We start from the raw sequence: 27,815 nt of genomic DNA on the forward strand, positions 1-27,815 counted from the left end.
AGCGGCTGAATTCATCAACCCTGAGGATTGCGCCCATGTGTATTTCCCTGGCCAGTAAAGAATCCTGCTCACCCGCCTTTGTCACATTCCTCTACAATTTGTCACTCTCCTGGCCCTGGCAGATTCAGGTTGCCCAGCACGCTCTGCTAGGAAAATCAGACTGCTGTAGGAGGGGTCTGTTCCCACTTCTGTGGGGGTCTGCGGTGAGAAATCAGGGGGACAGGAAGGGAATTTCTTCTTGGTGACACCGTAGAGCACAGTCAGAGCTGGGTCACTTTCTGCTGTGGTTTAATGCCAGAAGGGGCCAGTGGGGCAGCCTGTACAAACAGCCGATCGTTCCTGTCCTGATGAGATCTACATTAGGGAAAGACTGAGAATCTACCTACAAACCCATAGTTTAAATGAACATACGGGGAAGTCAGGGACAGAAATAAAGCTGCTTTCAGCGAGGAAGTATTTGCCACCTAAATATCATGGAAGTAGGGTAGGTAGAAATGTAGGTATTCACTCAGTTCAGCGGGGTGCAGGAAGGTAGGGTTGCACTTGACCACATCTGCATTAGCGAAACGGGGAATCCCGTGCGAGCGCTAGCGTTACTGAGCTGCTCAGGAGAGCTTATGAACTGACCTAAACTGAAAACGTCCAGCTCGGGAACAAAAGACATAGCTGATATGCCCAGAACAGGTTGCTTTAGTCACCCTGAGTGGGAATCATTTCACCTAGCTTCAGCTGTCTGCAGAGGCTCCTTTCGGAGTCATCGCAGAGAAGCGGTGCTTCGAGGGAGCGACGCATCCAACCGGTTTTAGACATCTGTCTTGGGATGAGCTGAATTATCCGTTTTATCCCGTCATTTACGTCGGCAAGTTCTGTGCTGGTGCAGAGGGGAACGTAGGTCACCAGCCCCGGCGCAGGCATCAGCATTGTAGATGGTTTCATGAACGCCCACCCCTGCTTAATGATTTGTCCCCTTAGTCATAGTCGTACAAGGATGCGCCTAGTTATCGCCAGTCTCGTGGTGGCTGTGAGCACTCAGAAAGCTGCAGCTCAAGACACGGGATTTAGGTTGGTTCTTGGGAACATGCTTAGCTGGTTTACTTTTTAAAGAAAGACTTTAAAGGGAGGTTCTGCTTCTACATCTTGCTTGAAGCTCAGCACTGTGAAAAGTCATCTTGTGTTTGTGGCTCCTTGGGGGTTTTCCAGGGGGAGAGTTTTAGTTGCTGCTGGAAATGGCAGCTCAGACCCATGAGTTCACAGTGGGACAACCGGGGTGTCCCCCAACACACTGTTCTGGAGGGGCCTGGACACCGGCTCTGCCACGCTCACCTCCATCCAAATCGCACATCAAATGCCCTGTTTTCAGTCTTGGGACTAATTGCCCTCACACCGCTGCCTGGAGCCCCGTTCCCATCACTGTTGCTGCACTGCTTGTCCCCAGCCGCCAAGTGATGGCCCAGAAAGTGTCTCACCTTCCCTGCGATGAGTTTAGCCTGCAGCTCCCGGCACTCCTGCTGCAGAGCTTCGATCTGCTTGTCTTTCGCCAGGAGAGCGCTGGCCTGCTCTGTCAGGTCCTTGGCACGCTGGCGGGCAAATGCTTTTTTACACAGCTCCAGGCTGGAGCCCTTCAGAGGCACCGGAGCAGTTACCTACACCGGAGAGGGCAGCAAGGGAGAAAGCCACACGCGTTGGTGGTTGTTAACCATCACCCCAACAGCCGTCGGGCAGGGAGCGCTGCCCAGAGATGCAGCCTAGCCGCAACGGACAGACACGCAGACAGAGGAGCATGACGGATGTACAAAAAAGTGGGAGGACGGAGGAAGGGTTGGATGGAGAAGTGGATCAGAGAGGTGGGAAGGTGAAGGTGCTCAGCGGCTGAGGCCAATGGGTGCAGTCAGCACGGGGGGCTGCAGGCAGGGCAACAGCGGGTGGGGAGAGGAGAGAAAAACACAACAAGGGCAGAAGGAGGAGAAGGCAGCAGAGAGGAGGAGGGGAGGATGGCAGGAGAGATGAGCATGGGAGCAAGGATGAAGGAGGAGAAACGGAGTTGCTGTGGGTTTCTAGGCAGCGGGAAAGAGGGCTTCAGCACAGGTGAGTGGAAGATCCAGGCAAAGGGGGAGGCAAGAGAGAGCCCAGTTTATCAAACCCTGCCTCTCCCTGTCCAGCTATTTTTGTCTGCACAAAGCCTGACAATTTGGCGAGGGGGGACTCTCTCCCCTTGCCTGCGCAGGAACATGGCACCCTCTGTGCAAACGTTTCCTCCCCAGGTCCTCCCGAGCATCTCGCCCATGTGCAGAAGCTGCGGGCCGGGCCCTGCATACCAGTCACTGAAGGCAACCGCTGCCAGATCAACCCCAGCTCCTCAGGGCCCCTTCTCTGGGCGGGCAGCCGCTTGGTCCTGCCTCCAGCCCACCCTCCACGAGCCTCAGCCATCCAAGGGCTTTCTGCTCTTGGGAGACCTGGGCCAGCCCAGGAGCCCAGCAAGTCGGTTCTCCCAAGGCTCACACAGGTCTTAAACCGTCACCACCCCAAAGTTTCACTCGGGGAAAAAAAATAAAACAGTATTTGTATAGTTGCTGGAGGGTCTGCAGAGCTGTTGGATGTATATCAAATGATTTCTCTTAACGTAGTATCTGACAAGTCCATCTGGCAGCAACGGTTGCCCTGCAAGTACCAAAACCCCGTGACAGACGGGCGGCACGGTGCCTGGGGACAGCGAGGACAGGCAGTGCCAGGAAAACCCCCTACCTTCTCTTCAGCAAATCTTTCACTTCCTCCTCCCTGTCCTACAGGGCTTGAATTCCCCATCACAATCCCCGGTTTCCTTCCAAGGGAAGAAAGGTTTTCCCTTACTCCACAAGCTCACGCAAGCGCTTGTGCCCAAGATCCCACATCTCCCGCTACTCCTGCCCCGTGTCAGATACTACAGGGTTTGCAACAAGCTGCTGTTGGGTTGGAGAAAGGAAAAAACCACGCAGCTTGTGCAGCAATGCAAGCGAGGTGTGGATGGGGCCGAGCGAGTCCCTCACCCCTTCCTGTTTTGCTTTACCGCACTCCTTTTCTTATTCAAATACTTCCTGTTTCTTTTCAGTGAAGTCAGATGAATTATTTTCACGACTTGCCCAGGGAAAGCTGAGCTAATTACCTTAAACTAACATCTTAAGGTAGGTCAGCACATCGACAGCAAGAAACCAAGCAGGAGGAAATTGCTCAAAGCCAGCTCCCCACACGCGAGCAGAAGCTGGCGATGGCTGGGTTTCGTGATTCTTGCCCTGCTGCTGATGTGCAAAGCGTGTTTGCTGTAGGTTTAAGAAAAGGGGAAAGAAAAGGCCTTTCTAGCTCAATAGATGCAGCAAGCGAGAAGTCCCGGTGACGAGGTGCTCTCCTAGCTCAGCTGCCCGTCCCAGCCGTGCCCAGCCGCGGCAAGCCCCGCACTCACCACTTTGAGGTTTGCCTCCTGGAGTTTCCGGGCTCTCTCCTCCAGGCGCTTGGCGATCACCGCCAGCTCCGCGTTCTTCCTCTTCAGATGCTTCACCTTCTCCTCCGTCTGGGGGAAGCAGCTCCTGCGCTAGATAACAGAAGGAGAGGTTCGAGGTGAAGCCCCTGTGCGCGCCAGGGGTGTTAAGGGGAGCCAAGGTCCCCAGCCCTGCCTGACCCACAGGGCTGTTCCCAGCCAGGGCCTGGCCTGTTCTCTTACCGCTGTCCCAACCATTAAACACCGACCTCTGCTCATCATCTCTCCAGTCACTGAAACCTGTGTTTTTCCCAGTATTTTTGTTAATGTGACCTGTTGGTCCCCCTGAGATGCCCCTTACCCCACCCCAGGCCGTCCTCCGAGATCCCTCTCCATCCGCAACGCGCTTGTTGCAGGCTCTGCCTTTGCCGGCTGGGACATGCCGCGTCTCCAGCATCGGTCTGGCCCGGCCACCCACCCTTTGGGCTTTCTCTTCCAAAGTCTTCCCAGTTTATTTCCCTGGGGTTACAGGACTCAACACATCGCTGCGGATTTGTGCTGCGCTGCCACTGCAAGCTTCGCCGTTGTCCTTTTTCTCATGACGCTGAAGCATGAGTTGGGGGGAACGAGGAGAAAGCAGCAAAGGACTCTATGATGTTTGCAAAGCAAATTTCCTTTTCCTTCCTATTGATTCTGTTCGCTCTTAATCCCCTTTTATTTGTTATCTGTCCGTTTCGATAAGCTGCGGCTTGCTGATGGCTCGTTCTCTCAAGGTCGTACCCAGATGTGTTGTTCTGTCTTTTCACATCAGCAAAAATGTCAGATCAGCTGATCCTTCCAATTATTTTCCTCCCTACCCCTGTGAGATCCCACCACGGGTGCTTGCTGCTTTCACTGCTTTTCTTCAGCCGGAAGACCGAGGCTGATTTTTGAGAGTAAGATTTGATGAGAGCTTACATGATAGTGCTTTGCTAAAATCCAGATGACTGATAAGGGGTAACCCCCCAGCGTGCAGGTCATACTGGATTTACGCTTTTAGTGTAAGAAACTTATCTAAAATACGCATTTTGAATGTGGTGATATAAATCTGAAATGCTGAGCAATCAAATTTTCAGGGGCCCGGGTGTGGCCGCATCCCTGCGCCGTGGGGCCGCGCAAGGGGCTGATGCTCTCCAGGGGCTGCGCGAGGGGCTGATGCTCTGCAGGGAGGATGCAGGAGGGGAACGTCCCCTCTTTGTATTTCCCGAGGGTCCTGGCTGCCCACCGTGGGCCTGGGGAGCCAGGGATGGGGAAGCAGGGCAGAATGGGTGGCCCAGGCTACAGCAGCCTGGTTTGGCTTTGGGTGCTGGGGGTGCAGCTGGAGGAGGCGGGTGCTGAGCTCCCGTGGGAGCAGGGGGCAGTGCTGCACCGTCACCCAAAGCCCAGGCCGAGTGAATCAGTGTTTCTGCTTTTCCAATTAAAGAGGAAACAAGAGCGACTTCCCCCTCCCCTGCCATCAGCTCGCCGCTGCCTTGCTCTCTGCCTGCTCTCGAGGGTGGCTGCGTTAAAGCCTCTTGTGGTTTCCAGCAGGCAAATAGCACCAAAGATGGCAGAGAGGGCAGCAGAGGGTCCTGGCTCGGCTCTGCATCAAGAGGAAGGGGTCCTGCTCGAGCCAACGATGGGTGCAGTGCGAGGGCACCCAGGGGACCCAAAGCACCCAGGCCCCCTTTCCCCACTGGCCATGCCCCACCGATCCCATGTGCCAGCATCCCTTGGAGGTGGCAGAAGACGGCCGGGACTCCCTCCCCACGGAGCATCCCGTGCTGGCAGCCGGCCCAGCACCTGGCCAGGGCGCAGGATGGGGCCGCATCCTCTGCTCACCAGCAAGCTGTTCTCCTCGGCCAGGCTGGAGCAGCGGTGCCGCAGGTCCTCCAGCGCGCTCAGGAGCTTCGTGTTCTGGCTCACGAGGAAGCCGTAGTCAGTCCCACTCTGCAAAACAGCGCGGGAGAGGCAAGGCAGGGCTTCCCCTGCCCGGGGCGAGGGGGAGAGGGACCGCAGCTGCACGCCCGCCCTGGCCCCGCAGCGAGCCCGGCCTGGCTGCGCGGGGAGGCTGGCAGGGTCGGGGTGCAGGCAGCGAAAGGGCAGGGTGGAACGTGGAGGCTGATTTCAGGAGGAGGCGAGGGGCTGCACGTCCTTTTGGGGACAAGTGGCCTTCAGGACAGGGCTACATCACCTGCGGGTGACAGCTACCATCTCCATAGCTTTAAGGATGCTTTCAACTTGCCCAGACCCCCGTGTCACCCCCAGCCACTTGCATTTTGCTATGGTACCATCTAAAACAGCTCAAGAGCCAGCAAGAGCCAGGCAGGCAGAGCGTAAGCCGTGACACCCCGGACACGTGCGCTGCTCCCCACAGCTCAGGCACCCGGTGGCCTCCAACACCGCATGGCTTTAAGAGGCGATGAGAGCTCCTCGTCCATCTCCCTGTGCCAGCTCCCCCAGTTTGGCCCAGGAGCCACCCAGGAGCCGGGCCCCAGGCTCTGCCCTCTCTGTGTCAGCCTTGGCTCCGGAAGAAGGCGACATGCTGGATTTCTTTGCAAAAACACCACCTTAATTTTGTCACATCAAAAGCAGAGCAGCTCTGCCGGGAGCTGTATATATAGCTTTGTGGTTACTGCTTCCTGCTCAGAGCAACTCGCCGCAGGCTCACTGCCAAAGCAGGCTCCCAGAAAGTATTTTTGTGCGTTAGCAAAGCTCAGAGCCACGCTATTGCTTCACCGCTGCCATATGGCAGCAGCAAGCCACGCACCTCGAGAAGACCTGGCCAGATGTTTTCCCAGCAGCCAGGCAGGTTTTGCAGGACCTGATCCCAGTGCCCGGCCAGTCTTTGCTGGTGCAGCTGAACGGCTGCGACCTTCCCGGTGCACAGCTCTGCTTCTGCAGTTTGCAAGCCAAGGCTATGAGTGAAACACCCCTCAGCTACCAGAGAAATGCTGCCCAAGCTTTTGTAGTAGCAAGAAGTTAGACGGGCAGCTCACAGCACTTGGGTGCCACTAAGGCAGGTCTGAGACCGGCTAAAACTCACTACACTTTTGACCAATACTATGTTTTGGCTTCTCAATCATGGCCATTGGAGAAAAAGGGCAGGAGACCATTGCCACAAAGTCCACCCCATTGAACCCTCTGGCACGGCTGCCGTGCCCATGCCATGGCTCTCCCAGCCTCTCATGCCTGTATGGAAACGCCTTGGCAGAGCAGGGAGGGAAAACACAACTGAAAGAGATTGAAAAACAAACAAACAAAAACCTCAAAAGAGAACACCCAGCCCTCCCTACTGGCCTCACGCAGTTTCCCCAGGTGCCACCACCTCTCTGAGCCACCAGGACGGGATGGTAGGTGCCACGAGTTGACAGGCCTTGGGCAGAGTGGTTTGCAGGTGTCCACCCTGCAGAAATCCCAGGGTCTGAGAAAGCCAGAGTGAAATGCCCCATGGGAAGAGATTGTACTGCTTTCCACTTGTGAGAAAGCAAAAACATATTTATTTTCCTCTATTCTTCTTTTTTCCTCCCCTAGGCACAAAGGCGCAGTTACTGCCGCAGTCCCCGGGGCCACCGCAGCAGTCCCCAGGCACCTGGTTGCCCTCTCCCGCTCTCCAGTGACTCAGGGCTGCTCCCAAGCGTGGTCAGGACAGCGCCAGGAACCAAGGACTTCCCCAAACTCAGCGACCTGGGGGAGCCAAGAAGCTGCCCTGGGATCCAAGCACCCTGCCCGGTGCAGCGCTCTGGGCCCAGAGACCCAGATCCTGTGGCATTGGTCCCATCCCTGCTGCTTTACAGGGACAGCGAGGTGACCCCAAGAATATTTCCCTGTTGCTGGCTCCAGGAACAGCAAAGCACTTCCTTGGGCTGGGCACCCATGCAGGGGATGCTGCGGGACAGAGCAGGGTGGGTGTACGGCGTGGGGGGGGTCCTACCAGCATCTCCCGTGCCGTGCATGGCAGCGCCTGGGGCTGGTTCACTGCCACCATCCCCAGAGCCAAGCAGGCAGCCCCTGGGATGAAGTCAAAATGCATTATTTCCATCTTCTTGCCTGCTGCCGAGAGGCCTTGAGCTTCTTGCCTGTGCTTGCTTGCACTGAGACAGGCTGAGCAAACTCAGCCGCGACTTCTGTGTTTGGGATAGGCGCTGAAGAGCTTTTGCGGAGGAGCTGATGTGCTTCTGCGTCTCCCCATCAGGCAGCTAGGACTTCTGACGTTGTCAGCGCCAGGTTTCTGCAGGGGACAATGGGTACTTCCAGCATGGCAGGGGATCTTTGGGGGACTTACATCCAAATTTCTGTATTTGAAACCCCTTTTCTGTAGCTATAAAACAACATCATCATCGGGGCGGGATGCAAAATCTCACAACCACTCACCCTCATCCTACAGGGCTGTCGCCAGTTCAGCCCAGGTTCCTTGCCACGACTCCAGAGCCCGTGACGTGGCAAAGCCTGGGATGTCCTTTCCAGTTCCCTGGGTGTTGCAGGACCCCCGGGCGAGGTGCCATGGAGCGGGAGAGCGTGGCTGTGTGCTCCAGGCTGGGGCCAGGCACGCAGCCAAGCCTCCCCACTGCCAGCACGTCCCGCTGCGGCCGCAGCTCCTTGGGGCTTTGCCCAGAGAGGCACAAGGGGCATCTGCAGCGAAAAGACATGGAGGCAGGAGATCCCCGCCGTGCCAGGACATCTGTCCCGCGCAGGGACCTCACTGCCCAGGAAAGCTTTGCCAAATCTTCCCCCCGGCGCTGAGCCGGCGCCGGCTGCGTCAGCTGAACCCTCCTCCAAGACCGCATAGAGCCTGGAACCGAAGGACTGTCTAGACGTCATCCCACGCTCATTAAACATTCATTTCCTATAATGAAATAGCTTTTAATTTATTAACCGCTCCGCTGTTCCTCAAGGTTCCTGCGCTGCACGGTGCAGCCTTGCTGCAGGCCACACTCATGGCCCCATGGACGGTGCTTTTTGAAGGGAGCTGAGGAAATCATTAGGGAGAAGAGGCACAGAGGCTGCCCCCGAAGCAACTCTTCTTGATAAAGACAAGCAGAAGTGCTGGCAGGAGCCGAAATCCAAAAGCATCCCTCGGTCGGGGAGGTTTTCAGCGAGCTGGAGTCTGCAGGAGCTGAGGCAGAGCTGACACCGCGGGGTGGCAGGGAGGGTCTCCGGGAAGTCACGTCCCCCCCGATCAGGAGCATCCTCGGCCACTAAAAAATTAAGCCAAGTGCCATGTTCTTTAGCCATGGGGGAAATTGTCCTAAAACCAGAGCAAGGTAGGAGAAGAGCAGCAGGGATGCTGAGGGAGGAGAGCAGACCGCGGCTCCCCTGTGCAGCAGGCACACGGCTTTGAAGCCTCCCGTTACAGGGAAATCGTCATCATCTCTCGCCTCTTTTGGCAGGTAGAGCCCAAAATAACAGTTTCTTCAGGGTGCTTTGAGAACGAGCAAACAAAGAAAAGCCTCAGCAGGGCAGCTGCGAGAAAGCTGCTGCTTTTTCACCTGAAAACTTCAAAAAGCAATGGAGAGCTGCAGCAGTTTTTGCAGGGAGAGGTGCCCAGCCAGGCTGCTAAATGGGTCACGCAGTCAAAATCCCCCTGGAGCACCCAGAATCCAGTGCAGTCTTTAAAGTCCTGCGGAAAACTTGCAGGAAGCCATTTGGGTGACAGTAAATCAAACCACGGCGAGGACGACAGACGCTGCCTGCAGCGGCTGCTCCGCAATGCGGCTGGGGCTGCCGGTGCCTCGCAGCACGGCCTGGCCCGGCGCGGCCAGGAGGGCTTCCCCCGCGCCAGCCCTGGGGAACCTGCCAAAGGCTAAGCCCAGCCTTGTTTGAAAATCCCTGCGGAGAAGCAGACGGGGAGGAAGAATTTACCAGGTGGCCCCACAAGCGGGAGGTCTCAGGTGGCCTTTGGAAACAGGCGGTCTCATGACTGATTTTAAAACACATACAATTGCAGGGTGTATAAAACATACACAGTTGCAAGATGTCCCTGTGGTGACTTCCCCATCTCCAGCAGATATGGGTCCAGCTGCCGGGTTTGCTTCGCAAAGGCCGGCTCTAAAAACCAGCCCCCCCTTTGCAGACCTATTTCCTAGGCGAAACGACACCAGCCCTCCTGCTACCTTGGATATATTAAACCCACCACTTCTCCTTCATTTGACATCATTGTCACCAAGCCTCCACCACGTCAAAGCCCTTTAGCTGTTCATTCCAGCTGACTTTGGTGATTAGTTTCCTTAACTTCTCAATCCTCCCCACTTGGAAATGAAACCTGTCATTGCCGATCCATTTTCTCCTCTTCCATCCAGTTTCAAGGGAATTGGCTCCCTCACAGAACAAAGTTATTTTCCATAGGCAGCTCTTCCGCGGTGCCCTCGCTGCATGTCAAAAGCAAGACAAAAATAGCATCACCTCCTGCTCGGTCAGTGAGTGAGAGCAAAACCCATCCGCTGCCAGCACGGACAGCACGCCCCGCGCCGCGGCGAGCATCATCCCAGCGGGGGTAAAAGGGATATTTTTGTTAAAGGTATGGGAGAAGTAAGAGGCATGCCTGGGATGCAGTCGTGGTTATTCTGCCACTCCTGTGGCAGGCAGCCCGTGTCCCGCAGCCCTTGTTCTGCTTCCTTCATTTTGCACCGGGTTCCCGGTTTCAGACGCCACCGGCTCTCTCCTTCCGTTGCCTTCGTGGCACTTCCCCACCAGCTCCTCGCCCTCGCGTTGCCAACTCCCGTTTCCATGAGTCAGCGTTTTCTCCCGCTGCCCGTCCCTCTTCCAGCCTACTACTTGCCCTTATTTATGCGATTTCCTCATTTATCTGATTGTTATCACCCCATGTAACAAATTCACGGAAGAAAAAATCCATCCCAGGCTATTAACTTCAAAGATACTGCCTCCAGCATGGGAAGTGCTGGAGCCACAAATTGCAAGAATGAAGAGAATATTCGAGGGAACATTCTCTATATATTTGCTCTTTCTTACGCTTCCCCGGGCATCCTCTCCTGCGCGCCCTCTGACCACTGCCAGCTCTTCATATGCTCCTCACAGTGTGTTTAAATGAGATATGCAGCTAAAATTGGAGCCTTACAAATTCGCGTCCTCTCTATCTTTAAAGCATCTTATGAAACCACCGTCATCGGTCCCAGGAAAACAAACCCAGCTACTCCAGGAGGAGAAAAATCAGCTCCGTAGCCCTGACCGCCCTGGCTCGGCTGTCCTTTGATGAGCTCAGCTTCTCCAGTCTCCCCAACCAGGGAGAAATTAATGTTCCTGCAAAACTGAGACAAGGAGGAATGTGAGTGGAAAATAAACTCTCAGGGCAGAGGCAGAGCATCAGCGCTCCAAAATCCAAGGCTGCAGCCGGGTCCAGCGTGCAATGCGGCGCAATTTCTCACCTTTAACAGCAAATGCGAAATACAAGAGGTTTTGCAAGCAGACGAGAGAAAATGCCACCAAAATACCGCACGGCTGGTGGAGAGGCAGCTCTGAACCGCTCCTGACGTACCACGCACGCGTTTCTTCATCTTTCACAATCAGACATAAACCAGGGCAGTCGGTTGAGAGGGATGGAGGATTTGGAGAAACCCTTTCCTTTCCCCGAGGCCAGCCTGTCCCCGCGCCGCAGAGCCCAGCACCGAGACCCGCAGCAAGCAGCGCTCCAGGGACGGACCCAGCGGGGACTCTGGCAGGGGAAGGTCCTGCTCAGGGTGCAGGCGCTCATCTGGCTGAACAACTGCTCGTCTCATCAGTCCTCAATTGGCTCCTCGCCCTGCTCTCCAGTGGGGTACGGAGACCTGTAACCCATAGTCCTTCCAGCTGGCCGTCACCTGCCTAAAGCAGAAGCGTGACAAGGCGTGTGTGGCCCCGGACAGGCTTTCCCCAGCTGCGACCCAACCTCTCTCCACGCTAAACACAAATCATTTTGCAAACCCGGGATGTATGCAGCCAGAAACTGCAGCTGGTGATTGCTGGGATATGATCCATCTGGGTTACCAGATAACCTGCAGCACGGGGTTGTGCAAAGCAAGCTCCTCAAGTATGAGAACAAGATCACCTTCCTACCCTTGGTCGCTCTGAGCCCTGGGCACCCCCATGTCCCTTCCTTTCCCACCTACACACCTTGTGAGAAAGATGTCTGCATTTCGCAGGACAAGAAACATGTACAAAGCCTCTTCTACCAACTGCCATTTTAACACTGACGTACAAGCTTCTCCCTTGTCTGTTATCAGCTTTTAGAAAGATTTGGCCTAGCCCCGCTCTGCTAAAGCAGGACCGTGCTCCATCCCCACCACAGTCGGGGGACGCTAACGGCATCTCTGTTCCATCGCACAGCTTGGAAATGTATGAAAGCCCGGCTGTATGCCATAAAACCTAGTCTGGTTGTAAAATTCAGGTGCCCGATGAGGAGCCAAGGCAGCCAAGCTACCGTTTCCCCCCCATTGCAGATTTTTCTGGGTGCTGCTGAGCAAGTCATTGAATCTGCAGAGAAGTAGGCTCAAGCACCAGTATTTCCACTAGAAAAAAGCAAAACGTGGAAGAAGTGGGAAGCAAATGTGTTAACATCTTCAGTGCAAACACAGGAAGACTTCACAACCCCTGCTTCTTGCGTACTCATGCGCGCTGCCAACCATGTGAGCTCAAACACGGGTATTGGCTTCCTATAGAAATTTTTGAGGCTTTCTGTTGTTTAGGTCTGAGCAAAGGTCAGGCTGCAGCTCCCAGCGCCGCAGGCTCAGGCCCAGACAACCCCAAGGTCTTTGTGGAGCATCTGGACTCCTTTTGGGCGCCACATGTCAGATAATTCTATTTTGTAAGCATGCAAAAAAAAAAAGAAAAAAAAACAAAACCCTGGGGAAGAATGATAAAATTTAGCTCTTTCCAGACTTGGTATTTTGATGGCTGGAGCGGGGACGATTGTTCTCTGATATCTCATCTTTCTTGTAACAGAAACTCTAATCCAAAGAACCACTCCCTAGGAAGGCGTGAGACTTTGGTACTGACGAATGCACTTGGGAACAAAGCGCCTGTCCGCGGCGCGTGGCCCTGGGCTGTGTGGGCTTCACCCTGGAAAGCCACCGAGCTGCGGTTCAGTAAATCCCCTACCCATACAGAAGCACCACTGCCCTCTGACAGGATCATAGCTTGAAAAGTTAATACCAGGTCTCCTTCCCACTTCAAAGCCTCAGCAACGGTATTTGTGGTCTCTCAAGTTTGCTTTTATTGAGTGGAGAGCCTGGATTACCTACCGTGTTCAGCTCTGAAGAGGCAGATGAGCCCTTCCACCTTGGAAGATACATCAGGGAGCTAGAGCGGCAGATTTGGTATGCACAGCTTAGTTTTTGCCCAGATAGCTGCTCCACAGTGCTCCCCCAACTCCAAATTGCTTGTGGTTTCCCATGGCTGAGAGCACCTTTTCTGCTTGGGTCACATTGGCCCAAAACCTGTTCTAGTTGCCCAGGCTCTGGCGTGTCAGGAACGGCATTCCTTGCCCCTCTCAGTAAAGCAAGAACTCAGTTGGGGCAATTATAGGCTTTTGTCCTGGACTGAGAAATCTCCAATGGCTTTAACAAGTAGCTAAGAGATGGAGGGAACAAATCATCCCCTGGCACCACTCACAAGAGCCAGAGGTGCTGCTCAGTGGTCAATATGGAAACGTCAACGGCCAGAGCAGCGCAAGACTTACAAACTGATGCCCGAAAGGGTACTTTTCCAGAACTGCTAAGCAGATGGCTGGGATGCAGAAAGCCTGCACTCAGGGCAGGAGGAGGGCAGCGAGGCTGCCAGCATTGCACGTGCCATTTCTCTTCATGTTATTGCAGCAGGAAGGAAGACTACAGCCATAGGACACCCAAAACAAGGAAGCAAAGACATTGGCGAGTCCCCTCGCCAAAAATTTAGAGAGAGTGAAATGAGAAAGACGCTGAGGCGAAAGATCACAGTGCAGTAATGGCCAACACCGAGATGGTGTGACAGCCCTGGCCCAAACCCAATTTGTCATCACCAGTCCAGAGGAGCCAAGGACACAGTGAGGAGGCAATGGCTGGTGTTCCTCATCCTCCACGTCCTACGCAAGTGACCTGGCCAAGCCATTTGGACATGTCTTTGTACAGAGGGTATGAGCTTACTTAGAAAGATAGTTGAAATGAAAATCACCTTCCCCTTCATACAGCCTCGCTTTGCCTTTTCTTCCATTCGTTCCTACAAATAAAGTCGCGCTGGCTCTCCGTGGCAGGCAGCTATCTGAGGTTGGCTGTACGTTCGTAGTGCTTGCAGAAAACAGCACTAAGGCATTTGCATGAGGCTGAGCATTGCCAAGACAAGAAAAATTAATTTACTCAGATTTTGAGCAAGATGGAGGACACTCTTTTTCTAATTGGGATTGCAGGAAATGGTGTCTGTAACAGCAAGAACTGGCTTCATGGCCCAGGAAGACCTTCTCGCCCTACTCCCATCTTTTATTCTGCTGACCTACCCGTTCTAGTCAAGGGTACAGCTCTACGAACCCTCAGACGTTAAATGAATAGTTTTCTATCTTTGCCAATGGAAAATCTGAAGCTCTTGAAATGCCACAGATTCCTGCAAAAGGCACTGAGCTTATTGTTAAATGTGGCTTGGCCTGACACTTGACAGGGAGGATCTTCTTACTGTGTCTGTGCTTTGCGTTACTAAGCCCCACTTGAAGCAACAGGTTCTTTTGTGGATATTTAAATTCCTACTGACTGGGGGGCTCCTTCGTTTAAGCATTTTCAGTTGGGTTTTATGGATTTATTTAATATTCTCAGCTCCATATAACCTCAAGGGAAGCTGAGGCTTGGCTTTTAAGAAATTCAGATCCAAAGCAACCTCTTGAGATTGAGAAGGAGTCACGATAGCCAGCTCCGAGCACCCTAGCTGTGCTCCTTGCTTGTGCGGTTCTTGGGGTGCCCGAACAGGGACGTGGTCAGCCGCTGAGCTCATCCCTTCTGTAAGCGCGGCTTGGGGGACGAGTAACCCTGGAAGGGAAGGATGCAGGGAATATGCAGAAAGTGAATGACCTTTCTCCTCTCCCCAACTCCAATTTAGGGCACCAGGAGAGAGTCTTCACTTCAGCAACCTGCTCCCAAACCATCCCGAGTTTCCAGGGCCAAAGCAGATCCCACTGGAGCAGCATCCCATAGGAGATGCAGACAACTGAGCTCTTGCGGGAAGTGCTTTAAAATCCGTCTGACAGCATTATGGGAGCTTTCCAATTTCCAGCCAGACTGTATCTGTGCCACTTTAACCCCATTCTTCCTACACAGACAACGTTTTTCTCCTTCTCTGATAGTCATTATTCTGATTGGGATCCTACACCTGCAGTGCCTGGAGATTCTCAGCAGGGAAGTCATTCCTTACCGCCTGCGCCCCCACGGAAATTTTGGAAAGCAAGACCAGAGCGATTTCAAAGGCCCAGGAGCAAGAATACGTTCGTGAGAACAAGGCCCCAGGTAGCATTAGTAACATGGTGGGACACACGTCTGTGCCGTTACTCTGCAGAGGAGGTAGGAAACCCTGCAGTGCATTGCAGGATGCAAAGACACACAGCAAACAGATGGGAAGCCACGGGCATGAGTCGCAACAAGGGAAATTCCCACCAGACCTATGGAGAACGTTCTTCTCCACGAGAGTGCTGCAACTTTGGGACGGGGTTAGAGAGGTGGGGGGATGCCAGCCCTTGGAGATACTCAACACTCGCCTGGACAGATGCTGAGCACCCTCCTCCAGCTCTGGAGCCAGCCCTGCTCGGGGCTGGGGCTGGACGGGAGGCTCCAACTGTGTCCCCCAAGCCACCTCCCTAACTCCAGAGATCCCTTGCCAGCTCCCAAATGGGAGAAGGGCAACAGCTCTCCACCTTTGGCACTCAGGAGGGACCTGAGCAAGAAAGCTGAGATTAACTTGACCTATGGATAGTCTTAGCATCTGCCCATAGACTGTCCCTGAGGGAACGGCAGAGCAATAGTGACGGAGACTGGGACACACGGCAAGAGCTTCATCATAAGATCAACATCTTTAATCAACTCTGTCAGTGATGAGCCCTCAGGAGGCTCTTCCCCGCACCAGGAGATTGCTCCCTGGAGGCAGCTGTCCTGTTTGCATAACGCAGCTCTGACATCCCAAGGACAAATGGCCTAAAGGAAGCCCAGCTCCAGTGGCAGCAGGACACACGGCGTCCCTAGCACTTGTCCCAGCCCAGCCAGGAGGAGCCAGGCTTTTGGAGGGGAGCTCTGTAAGCATCCCCTCGCCCCCAGCTGTAACACAGCACCTTGCTCCCTAGGAAGCGGCTTCGAGGATGTGGCTTCCACAGCCCAGCAGCACCAGCGCTTGCTCTGCCAGGGACAGCAGCACTGGGCTCCCTCCTGGGTCCGAACTGGGAGCCTTTCACATCACTAAAGCCATTTAACTTCAGGAGGAAATGCTGGATTTGTTTTTTTTTTTTTCCAGGAAAAGACAAGTTAACCTTTCTGGGGATCAACATCAATGTTAAGGATGGTACCGCCATGGTACCGCCAGTACCACCACAGTAACATCACGGTACTGCTGTGGCACTACCACGATTCGGCAGGGTACCATCAGGTACCACAGTACCCTTGCTCTGATACTGTCACGGCACCATCAGTACCACCGTGGTGCTGCCCCGGTACGCTGGTACTATGATGATACTCCCATGGTGCTGCCACAACCCCGTGGGAGTGGGAAGGGAAATATTAGTCATCCACCGAGCCAGGAGCCTCCAGGACCACGAGGAAACACTCAAAGCAGCCCAAGGACCAAGGGAAACGGGATGGCAGGTGCTTAGCACTCACCGCCATAGAAACCAAGCGGGGTCCTCACCCCCTCCGCCACCACCCATCTGCACAGCTGGTGCACGGGGCACCCACCACAGGGATCAGCTAGAGCTGGGCGCACGGCCCCCACCCCACGGGATGCTGTTTGGCCGCTGGAGCACCCACAAACACCCCTTTGAACCAGCCACCCGCCCCCCTGCCGCTCCCAGCCTTCCCACCCAGGCTCCGTGCCTGCCCCCTCCCGTGCCAGCCGGCTCTCCCAAAGGGAGAGAAGACAGTAAGTTTGGCACAACCAGTTTGACTCCTGGGATGGATAGAAAAGAGGGGTGGGAGCAGAAATCCTTCCCATTCTGCTGCCCCATTTTTTGGCTGGGGTGCTTCTGGAACAGCCAGGGGCTGTGGTCAGAGACAGAACGAGGAGCGCATGGTTCAACGTGGCCTTTCCCTAAGCATCACGATAAAACAGCCCTTCAAAAAAGACCCATAAGAAACTGTGCTTGAGTGAAACCATTTTTTCTCTTGGTGGGTTTCCAGCAGTGCTGTTTCTCCCGCGGGCCGGCCCAGCCTGCTCTCCAGCCCGGCTCAGCAGCACAGCGCAGGCTTGGCTCAAAAACCTCCTGCTAAACCCCCATCAGCTCTGCTCAGCTCTTCTCCCCTGTGCTCAAGAAGAACAGGCCAAGAGCCGATTTCTCCCCTATTCTAAAAGCAGCACAGAGCTACCCCAGAGGATCCCGGGAAGACGGCTGATTTTACCCGTGGGAAAGGAGGGCAAGCTGTCCTAAGCAGGACAAGCTGATGAACTTTTGTGGCCTGGCTCAAAGAAGCGAGACTCTGAGGGACCCTTTGGGGCTGTTTTTGGGGAGATGCTGCAAGGGGCCGGGCATCGCATTGCCTCCGGGTGCCCCGGTGCTGTCTGCAGGGACAGGTTCCCCTGCAGTGGAGGTGCCCCGAGCCCTCCTGGGCTACCCTGAGCAGCAAGGGGATGCTCTGGGAGGGGGTGGCAGGGAATCATGTCCTTGTCACTACCTGCAGAGCCATTGATGCTGCCGGAGCGAGGAGGTGCCGCAGGGACAGCTCAGCCTTCGCTGGTGCAGGGGCTGTGTCTGCACCAGGCGGGCTCTGCCCAGCGCCAGGGCTCCGGCGAGACCCCGCACCAGCTCCAGCACCAGCCAGGGAATAGGCAGCTGGAAATCCCTGCGGAAGGGCGGCGAAGGCAGCAGCTCCTTCTCTTGTGGGCCGGTGCGTGGCAGCGGCTCTGGCAGCCCCCAGCCCCACAGGGAAGGTTTTGGGGTGGCTCAGCCGCAGCCAAGCACAGCTATTTCCCATGCCCGTCTCCTAGCAGGGTAACATTCCCCCGACGCCCCGACGCCTCTCCCCCCAAAACGTGCCCCACCGCACGCCGCCCGCCAGCAAACGCACCCCGGCAGCCCCCTTACCTGGGGGAATCTGTCTGTCCGGTCGCATCCGAGCCCGTCCATCGCTCGCAGCGGCCTAACGAGCTCCGGTGCGGAGCGAACCCACCGGGGGTCCGGAGGGGGACCGCGGAGGGTCCCCGGGGACTCTTCCTGGGGCTGGGGTGCTCCGGCCCCCTCCGGCCCCGGGGACAGCTGGCAGCTCGCCCTGTCCCTGTCACCCCCCGCGCCTCCACGCGTGCCCGGGGCTGCGCAGGCGGAGGCCGCGGGGACGGCATCGCCCGCTGCCGCCTGCGGTGGCTCCGCACCGGGCACCCCCGGCTCCGGCTCCTGCATGGCTGGGGCAGGGCGCTGGGCTCAGCCGCTGCCGGCGAGGGCTCCCCGGGGCTCCGGGAGCCGCCACGGAAAACCCGAAGGCATCAGAGCCGCCGCGGCGGCGGGAGCAGCGCGGGCCGCGCTCCCTCCCGGCGGGGACGGGGACGGAGGCGGCGGCAGCAGCAGCATCCCTGCGCCGGGGGAGGCTCCATCCCCGCCTGGATCCGCTGCCGCCCCCCCTTACACAGCGTACAAAGGCTGCTGCCCGCTGCCCTCAGCCCCCCGCCGCCCCCGGCCCCATGCCCGCCGCCCGCCCGGCCCGGGATGAGGTCGCGGAGGGGCCGGGGGAGCTGCCAGCCCCTCACCGTGGCTTCGGGCAGCCCCCGGCGCAGACGCTGCCCAGTCATCAATATTAAACCGGGCCGGGCACCCCGGGGGGGGGGGGGGGGGGCGCCGCCAATAGCGGCGGCTCCGCCGGTTTCCATGGCAACGGTGCGGGAAACGGGTTTGCTGCCTATTGATGAGGCAGCGAGGGTGATGCGGGGGGGGGGGGGGGGGAGCGGCCGGGCTGCCCCCCACAGCCCCCTGCATCCCATCACCCCTCTGCACTGCAGGGTTGGGGTCCCTCGGAACCCCGCACACCCCATCACCCCTCCACACGCTGGGACTGGGGTCCCTTGGAGCCCTCTGCACCCTGCTGGGAGGGGGGTTTTGGGGGCACCAGCGACCCACAGCACCCTGGGAAAAAGGATCCCTTTTTCCTGGGAAAGCCAGTGGGTTTTTCCCCCTTCCCTCCCGCCCTGATGATCGCTGGGGCAGCTCAGCTCTGCCCCGGGGATGCTCGCACAGCTTCCCTCGGGGCGAGCAAAACCTCAGCCCCCACCAACACGGCCCAGGGTGTTGGAAACGACCCCCTGCTGAAAACCAGGGGCTGGGCCCTGCCTGCAGCCTGCCCAGGGCAGGGGCTGCGGTGGGCAAGGGGCAGAGGGTGGTGGGAGCAGGGAGGGAGGCGGGGACGATGCGATCCAGGGAGACAGGAGTTTGCAGCATAATGCTGTAGCGAAGTGGGGCACTGCCATCGCTGAGCACACCCAGAGCAGGCAGACACGTGCTCCGTCTCTCTCTGCCTCCTCCCTGCCTTGCTGCGTCTTTGATGAAGATCGCCTCATTCATCAGGCTGCACGGTGCTAGCGGTGCTCAGGGGAAAGCCATCAGGCCACCCTGGGGGACATCTGGCTGTCCTTGCTCCCCAGCCCCCTTCAAAGCTCGACCCACTGCAGAGCACGGTTTGAGGATCCCAAACCCAAGAGGGGTGGCACAGCCCTCACACCCCCGCTGAGCGGCTGGGGACAGGTCCTGCCTCCCCACGTCCTTGCGTGCGGCAACAGCTCCCAGTGCCGCCGCTGGTGCCTCCCCACTGCGGGGTGGGGACAGCATCTGGCGTTTCGCAGCATCGCTCCCTTTGCGGTCACAGCTCCTGCAGCAGGAGAGCCCGCTCTGGGCCTCCCGCGCCGGGGGAGGTACCGCGCAGGGGGTCTCTGGTGCGCCTCTCAGACGCCGCTTTGGGGGCACCCCCTCGGGGAGCTCCATCAGCACACCCCGGTGTGCGCCGTGCAGGTGTGTCAGCTCTTGAAACGGGCGCCATTGGCTATGCGTCACCTCTGCCTGAGCAGAGGCACAGGCTGATCGCCACCAAGACAGTTCTTTCTCACTGCTGACTGCAAAGGGTGCAGATGACCCGCTTGGAGGGAGCCCTGCACTGTGGGGAGCTACCACCAGGTCTAACAGTCTCGCATGCAGGAGCCTGCCATCCCACCCAAATCCCAGATCTCCAAGCCGCCTGTTTTTAAGGAGTGCATGTGCGTGGTGGGGGAAAGCACCAAGCTGGTGATGAGCAGCAAATGCAGCCAACGGACCAGACGGACGATTCCAGACAACCGATTCCACCTTCCTGCATTTTCTGGTACTTGTGTACCTTCAAAACACCAGCTTAAGTGACCCCTTCCCCTCCAGGCACAGCTCAGGATGAGTCCCACCACCTCCCGCTGCTGGGTTCCCCCCCGGTCCCTGCCCCTGGCTCTTTCCCCCCTGGGGAGACACCCGGCAGGACCTCCGGGTGCTGCACGAGCGTGGAACGAGGCCCGGGTGCTGCACAGCTCGCTGACGAGACAGAACAAGCGGGTTTCATTAGCAGGAGGCAAGAGCCAGCAGTGGGAAGGGAAATGCACTGCTGATAAGATCGCGTGGTTGCGAGCAACGCGCACGCCGCTCACAGCGCAGCCTCCTTGGAAACCCTGCTCCGGCACATCTTGTTTTGCACTTCCACTGCCATGTGCTGCTCGCTGTCTTTGCTCGTCTCATCTGGGACGTGCTGCCACCACGGTCCCCTGGGCAGATCTTTGCTTCTCCCACTCGCTCGTGCCAGACCCACGTGGCTGCATGGCGCTCCCAGGACCTGCTACTCTGGAGAAAGAGGGGCCAGGGACAACCCAGGCTCAATTCTGGATCTCCCACAGCCTTCACTGAAGGGCCCAGTTAGGTGAGGTGAAGGCACCAGAGGGGATGTCCACACACCCTCCACCACCAGCCCTGGGGAGAAGGTGTCTCCTGAGGCCCTGAACTTGGGAAGCTAGAGATGATCTTTCATACCTTGGCCAGCCTACAGCTATTTAGCCAGCTAAGTCATGGCTACAGACCATCCTTAGAGAGGAGAGAAGAGAAATTCATCCGGGCTGCTAAACAAAGACTCCGTGGCTCAGGAGCTCCCTGAGCTGCAAGTCAATGAAGTCTTCATGAGAGCTATGGAGATGGGGTGCTACAAGCATCCCTGGTCCCCCAGGTATCTGCTGGGGGGCTGTGCTCCCTGTAGAGGGATGGGCCAAAGCCCTTCCTAGAAAGATCCTTGAAGCTCTCCCAGGACAGGGGAAACCACGGCTCAGGGATAGGAGGTGATTACATACAGTAACTGATGAAAAATGGGTGATATTGGAGAGCTCAAGGTCAACAGCTCAAGTCTGGGGAGATGAAAAAGGATCCCAGCAGAGCCCTCCAGCAGCACCCACTGCTCTCCAAAGGCCTGCAAGGAGCCAGGGCTGTGCCTGTTGGTGCAGGGACGGGGGTACAGCGCATGGTCCCCCAGGGCCTCCCGCCCTCTTCTGTCAAGGAGCAGCAAGGACTGGGCTGCTCCACAGTGGGCAACAAATGAGAAGCCAAGCATGACCCCAGCACACTCACAGGCTCCTCAAAATCTGGGGAGCCATCCCACGGCTTTTGAGCAGGACACTGATAACAGGGTCCCTTAGCAGGGGCCATCCAGGAGACAAAACCAAACACAGGTTTACCTACATCAAAGCTCAGACAAAGACTGAAGACCCAGGGCTGAGCTTTAATGCTCCTGGCCCAGGGGCAGCAGGTCCACAAGGTGGGGCCCCAGATGAGGCTGCTCAGGGCAATTAAGACCAATTAGTGCCTGCTGGGTCCTGTTGAACTCCTCCTCTGGCTCTGGGGATGGCACTTGGCAGGGACCAGGAGGAGTTCATGGGAGCTCCGCTGTGGTCTCAGCTGGGGAAGGAAGCATGAGGATGAGCACCGGGGGCCATGCCAGCCCTGGGGGACCTGCACATGGGTGCGGGGACGGTGACATGTGTGAACCCTCACGGGCACCTCCAGATTGAGGTGACCGATGGGTGCCAACCCATTTCCACCTTTCCGGCAGATCCCTGGGGATGGCCCCAGTGAGACGGCCCCTCCTGAGCTGACGCTGGTGCCCGCAGGAACAGGCACTGACACGAGTGGGCGCCTGCTTTTCCAGCAGAGTCCTTCAGCTCCCGCTTCCCACCTCCGTGCACCCGCCCCGGGGCCAGGGGGTTGCTGTGACACGTCCCGGAGCAGCTCCAAGGAGGAGATGCGAGTGGCCATGTTGCCCACGCTTGCTCTTCCCCCTCATCTCGTCACCCCAGCAGCACATGGCTGCTGGCGGGACCGTGCCGTGGAGCAGCACGAGGACCAAACCCCAGTTAAAAATAACCTAGCAGAAAAGGGGACATGATGGGCTGGCCCTGCCAGGGGTTGCAGTGCAGCCCCAGACATGGTGGCCTGGCACAGCGCGGTGTGGAAACACCATTACATGCACTGGGGCTGGCGCGGGAGAGACTGGCTCTGACTCCAGACGCCGGCAGAGCCTGGCCGGGTGGCTGTCGGTGCCTATAGCCCTCCCCAGAGCCGCCCCGGCAGCACTGGGACGGGCACCCGCACCCTCCGCAGCACCCGCAGGGGGCTCAGCCCCAGCCCCTGCCCGGCTCGGGGCATTTCTGGGTTTGCGCAGCAGCAGGGAGCCGGGCCGCGCAGCCTCTGCGGCACCGAACGGGCAAGGCTGCGCGAGCCGCGGTCCTTCAGAGACCAGGAGTTCGCCCCAATAGGGAGAGGACACGTTTCCTTGCGGGAACCTGCCAAAATGCATTCGGTATGGAGGGAAGGCACTAAAAAATGGAGTTTGTTTTTTTTTAAAAAAGAAAAAAGTAGCAGTTTCTGTTTTGCTGCTCTCAGCAAGAAACTTGTTTCCAAACGTCTCTCCCGGCAGCGTATGCTGAGTGGCTGTAATATTCATAACCACAATAGTCCTCGATCAAAAACATTCAGTATTTACCCTTCCCAATACTTGAATATTCATTATTAGGAGGTGAACTTCAAAACTTTTGCATGTTAAAAACTTGGACTTGCTTTGCCTTTCCAGTGCACAGCAAAACGAAAGCTGCTCAGGGCGGTCTGCGCTGGCTGCTTGGGGGGTTTTTTTTAGCCCTTTTTTGTTTTTACTGTTTAAAAACTTGCCTCCTTGTGACCATGACGACAGTTTTGATTTGATTTTTTTTTTTCCTTCCGCATCCCCTTCGAACAGTCACAAAGCCAGGGAACGTGGGAAAGCCGGGACAGCAAAAAGAAGCAAAACACCCCGGTCCTTTCTGGCCAGCCCAGGGAGGGGGGGTCAAAGTGAAAGAAAAATACCCCAAACTCAATAAAAACACCCACAAATGCTCCCAAGACCAGCACAATAAGTTTTACAAACTGTGGAAGCTTTCCATTAATATTTGGGCTCAAAAAAGGAAAGAAATACGTATTTTTAATTTTTTTTTTTTTTTTTCTATTTTTAGATGCTCTCTCCCACGAGCAGGAGATGGGGAGTCAAAGCCAAGGGTGAAGATGCCTGGGGGGGTTGGGAGCTGATGTTTGGGGAACAGGGACCCTGCTCCTGCGTCCCTGGAAGCCGGGTTGGTTTTAGACCCCCCGGGAAGGAGAGGCCAGGGGTGGGTGGCTGGAGGGAAAGAGGGACCATAGGAGGGTCTCTTTGCTCCACGTGGCCTTGCGACCGTGGCCGGGGCTGCCACGGGACACGGCAGCTTTGCCGGTGGGCCTTGGGGGACTGAAAGTGAGAGCCCCACATCGATGGGCTGAGATTTGCCGGCTCCTCTTGTTTCCACCACCCCCACCTGTGGTCCCACCAAGGCTCCCCCAGGGCTTTGAACGTGGTCTCCAGCAGCGTGCAAGCTCGCGGTGCCACCCGCTGCGGGACAGCCCCGCTGCCCGTGGCCCTGGGCCCTGCAAATGTCTCTTCCCTGGTTTTGCGTTTCCCAGGAACAGAATAAAAAAGTCCACAAGTCAATGCCAAAAGAGTTTTATTTAGCAGCCCCTCGCCCCGCTGCACCCAGCAATCATTTAGCAGCACAAACCCATCCGGGAGCCCCCGTCCGCCTCCCGTGCCTCTCTCCATTGCACGTGGCCACCACCACCCAGCTCTTCCCAGGGCTTTGCCACGTGGAAAATGAAGATGAGGGAAGAAAAAAAAAAAATGGGAATTGGAGGCTTTGCTACCTACCTGGCCTCCCAGCATGGTGCTTGCTCCAACCCGACAGGCCCCTCCGCCGCGCACGTGGGGCACCGGGCCACGCGGCCCCTCTTCCCCACGTGGCCGGTCCCCAGGTGCCAGAGGGACAGCGGGGAAGAGCAGAGCATCCGCAGCCTGGGGAGGGTGGCAGAGCCCATGGGGCCGGCAGCCGAGCGCGGGCCCCCTCCCGTGAGCCAGGCACAGGCCCGTCCTCTGCTCTCGGACTGCGCGCAACTCGTGACAGGCACATGGGTCGCGACGGTGCTCTCTTCTCCGTAGCCCACAGTACACTCATCCATAAAGTAGGAAACACTACACCCTGCAGTGCTGTTTAGTAGTGCTTTCTACTTTATGGGTGACTGCACTGTCTCTCAGTCGGTGTCCGGCGGCTGCTCTCCTCCGGCGAAGTGCTCGCTTCCGCCCGCGCGGGGCCCATGCGGCCCCGCCATGGGGCCGCTTTCGGCGTCAGCATGGCCAGGGACGCAAATTGCAGGGCTGGTCTTGCCCAGGGGGACAGAGAGCCTCTGCCAGCATCATGTCCCGCCTCGGGGAGCCATGCCAGGCATGGGGGACATCCTCATCCCCACGGCAGAGATCTTGCCTTGTGCTCCCTCGTCTCCCCTAAAACCCCATCCTGGGCACAGGGGACATCCTCACCGTGTCCCCATGGGCAAGACCCTACCTCATACGCCATCGTCCCGCCTCAAGCCATATCCTGGGCACAAGGGACATCCTCACCTTGTCCCCAAAGCAAGGAAGCCACCTAATACCCCATCCTGGTCATAGGGGGCACCTTTGACTTGTCCCCAAAGGAAGGACCCCACATCAGACCCTGTCCTGGTCATAGGAATAAGCTTTCACTTGTCCCCCAAGGTGGGACTCCACGTAATACTCCTTCCTGGTCATAGGAGACCAATTTGACTTGTCCCCAAAGCAGGGGACCCCACCTCAGACCCCATCCTGGTCACAGAGAACCCAATGGCCTTGTCCCTGCTGGTGGGGACCCCACCTCAAACCCCATCATCCCCTCTCAGACCTCATCCTGGTCACAGAGGGTGTTTGCTTTGCCCCCATGGGGAGACCTCCACCTCATACCCCATCCGTTTCACCTAGGACTCCCCACGGGGGAGACCCCACCTTGAACTCCATCGTTGCCCTTCAAACCCCATCCCGGTCTCAGAGGACCCCCTCTCCTGGATCCCAAGAGTGACATCCCACCTCAAACTCCATCGTTGTCCTTCAAATCCCGTCTGCGTCACAGAGTTCCCCCTTGCCATGTCCCCATGAGGGGACCCCACCTAAACGGCACCCTGGTCACAGAGGACTCCTTTGCCTTGTCCCCGTGGTGGGGAGCCCGTGGCAAACTCCATCCATGTGATGGGGACCCCTTGCATTGCCTTGTCCCCATGGTGGAGACCTCAACTAAATGCCACTCTGGTCACAGAGGACTCTTTTGCCTTGTCCCCATGGTGGGGGTTCTATGGCAAACCCCATCCCTGTCACCCTTGAAATGTCCCCATGGGTGACCCCACCTTAGCCCCCCATCCTTTACCAAAGACCCCTTGCCCCATCCCCCTGCCCCTGAGGCCATGGGAGCTCTGTGGCCTGGGGCTCCCCGTGGGACCCCCCCCGTGCCCCATCTGCCAGCCACATGGAGACCTTTTGATGCCCCCATTGCCCTTTGGGCCAGGTGGTGTGGTCACCTGGAGGTCCCCGTGCCCGAGGCCACGCAGATCCTAGCCCCGACAGCCTCACCTCACCTGCCCCGCCAGCCTCTGCGTCCACCCGCTCCTGTCCCCGCTGCCACTGAAAACCCTCTGGGTCGCACTTCTGCTTCGGGTGCTTCCCGCCTCCGCCCGCCCGCCAGCGCGGTGCCTCCTCCCCCTGCACCGCCCCGCTGCGCCCCGCTCCCCGGGATGGGGGGGCACCCCCTTACCTGCCATCAGCCCCCAGCACCCGCTGCCCCCTTTGCGGCGGGATCGGGGCTGCGGCCGCCAGCACCCCAGGAGACCCCATGCTGCTCCTCGAGCGCCACGTGGGCGCCTCGGATGGGTCCCCCCATTACCGGGTCGGGGCGCGGGTGGCCCACGCTGGGTGCCGATGGCCCATGCCAGGTGCTGGTGACCCACGCCGGGTGCCGGTGGTGCATGCCAGATGCCGGTGGCCCACGCCAGGTGCCGGTGCAGCAGGGTGCTGCATGGGGTGATGGTGGTGGCCGGGGAGCAATGGGCCCCTGAGGGGAGCGGGTCCGCTTTTAACCCCATCCTGCCCACGTGGCCCCAACCACAGGAAGAGCCGTAGCTGCTGAGGAGATAACGGTGCACGGTCCCACCCAGCGCCACCCCACAGCCCGACCGCAGCCGGCCCAGTCGTGGGGCGAGGGGCGGCCACTGCCAAGCGCCGGAAGCACCGTTGTAGAGCAGCCGGTTACGCTCTCCTGGGCTTCGCTGCTGAGAGCGACAAACATGTTTGTGCAAAAAAAAAAAAAAAAGAACAGAAAAAAAAAAAGGTCGCTTGCACAGGGTGACAGTAACCAAATCCCCCCCCCCCCTCCCGCCTGCCTGGGGGCAGGGATGGCCACGCAGCTCCACTGTGTCCCCTCGCCCTGTCCTGGTGGTGGTGGGACCTGCACAGGAGTGAGATGTTCCTGACCACGGAGAGAGCTTATGGAGGGGCTGGGAGCCCATGGTGGGGGTCTGCAGGATTCAGGGTGCTGCCCGGTGGTAAGGGCGAAGTAGGTGGGGAAATGGGTGCCAGCGGGCTGCGAGCCAAGCTTGCTCTTTAGGAAACTTGTCCAAGAGACCTCCTGGAGCCTCTCACCCGCCCAGTGCTCTGCAACACCAGACTCCCCGGCCCCAGGCAGCTGTAACGGCCGACGGGGACGTGAGGCCCCCAGGAAGAAAACCAAAAGCCGGGTTTGCAGGGTTTGCACGTCCAGGTCGCAATGGCTGCCGCTGCCTGATGTCACCGGGGCTGGCGCAGCCGCGGGACGGGGAGCAGGGGGAGTTTGCACAGCCGGCACCGCGCTGGGTGCCAGAAGCACGCCCTGCTCCAAGGCTGGGTGAAGCTGCCCATTAAACTAGATTAAAAACTACGAGCTAAATCCACAAAAGTGACTGTAAATGGGACCGCATCAGTCTGTGCAATAGTTTTCATGCAGCTCTGCAAAAGGCTTTTTTAGGCCAACGCGATTCACTCTACATTGATAATCTGGACGGAAATGTTAAAAAAAAACCAAAAAAACGTACTGGTGAGGTTTGCAGAAGGCAGAGGAAGAGCGAAGTCAAAAATAACCGAGCAGCGGCACAGTCAGAAGTGATTTGACTCGAGCAGCACATGCGCTGACGACAGCACGTAGAAGGGGCTTTGGCGGAGAGGGAATTGGTCGGGAAACTCTTTCCAAACCGAGGTTGAATTGCTCAAAGAGTTTCACTGGGGAAAAAAAAAAAAAACAGAAATGGCTGGAGCAAGCCCGTCTGCCTGCCCAGCCAGCCCTGTCCCTGCACCTCCGGCCCCAGGGGGCTGCCCTGTCTCCCTCCCTTCACTGGCCCTGTGCCTGTCTCCATCCCTTGTGGTCACCAGGCTGGGGACATTGTGCTCCCCGCACTGGGGTGAAACTCAACAGGGAAATCTAAGCAGGCATTGGTGATGTCTCTATGGGGTCCGTTTGGCAGCCGATGCAGCTCTGACCCGGGAGAGCATCCCTCTGCCGCGCCAGAGGCATGTGGCGAGCAGCTCCTTGCCGGCCGTGGAGGCCACCACGTGCACGGCTGCTCCCACGTGAAGCTGGGCTAGGTGCCTCCTGAGCTCCCCGAATTAGCCCTCCTGGGGACACCTGAAATGCGTGAACATCATTTTGGGTGTGTGAGCAGGTTGTTCCTGACCCAGAGACCCCCTCCCCGGAGACAGCACCCAGCACTGTCAGCCACCTCGGTGCCACGGGACGGTCCCCA

The 27,815-nt window shown here is 57.6% G+C and overlaps 1 protein-coding gene across 1 annotated transcript in view; it reads right to left on the reverse strand.

The window, feature by feature from the left end:
- Positions 1-18,005, reverse strand: part of TSPOAP1 (TSPO associated protein 1) — a gene marked incomplete at its 5' end in the record, with an annotated part of 70,479 nt that extends 52,474 nt beyond the window's left edge. Inside the window, 4 exons of the mRNA XM_082328088.1 lie at positions 1,467-1,643; positions 3,434-3,562; positions 5,309-5,416; positions 17,694-18,005. Coding sequence (XP_082184214.1) covers positions 1,467-1,643; positions 3,434-3,562; positions 5,309-5,416; positions 17,694-18,005 — 726 coding nt within the window. The remainder of the gene's footprint in view (positions 1-1,466; positions 1,644-3,433; positions 3,563-5,308; positions 5,417-17,693) is intronic.
- Between the last annotated feature and the right edge of the window lie 9,810 nt (positions 18,006-27,815).

The sequence above is a fragment of the Platalea leucorodia genome, assembly GCF_965183815.1.
Source record: "Platalea leucorodia genome assembly, chromosome: 16".
NCBI classification, from domain to species: Eukaryota; Metazoa; Chordata; class Aves; order Pelecaniformes; family Threskiornithidae; genus Platalea; species Platalea leucorodia.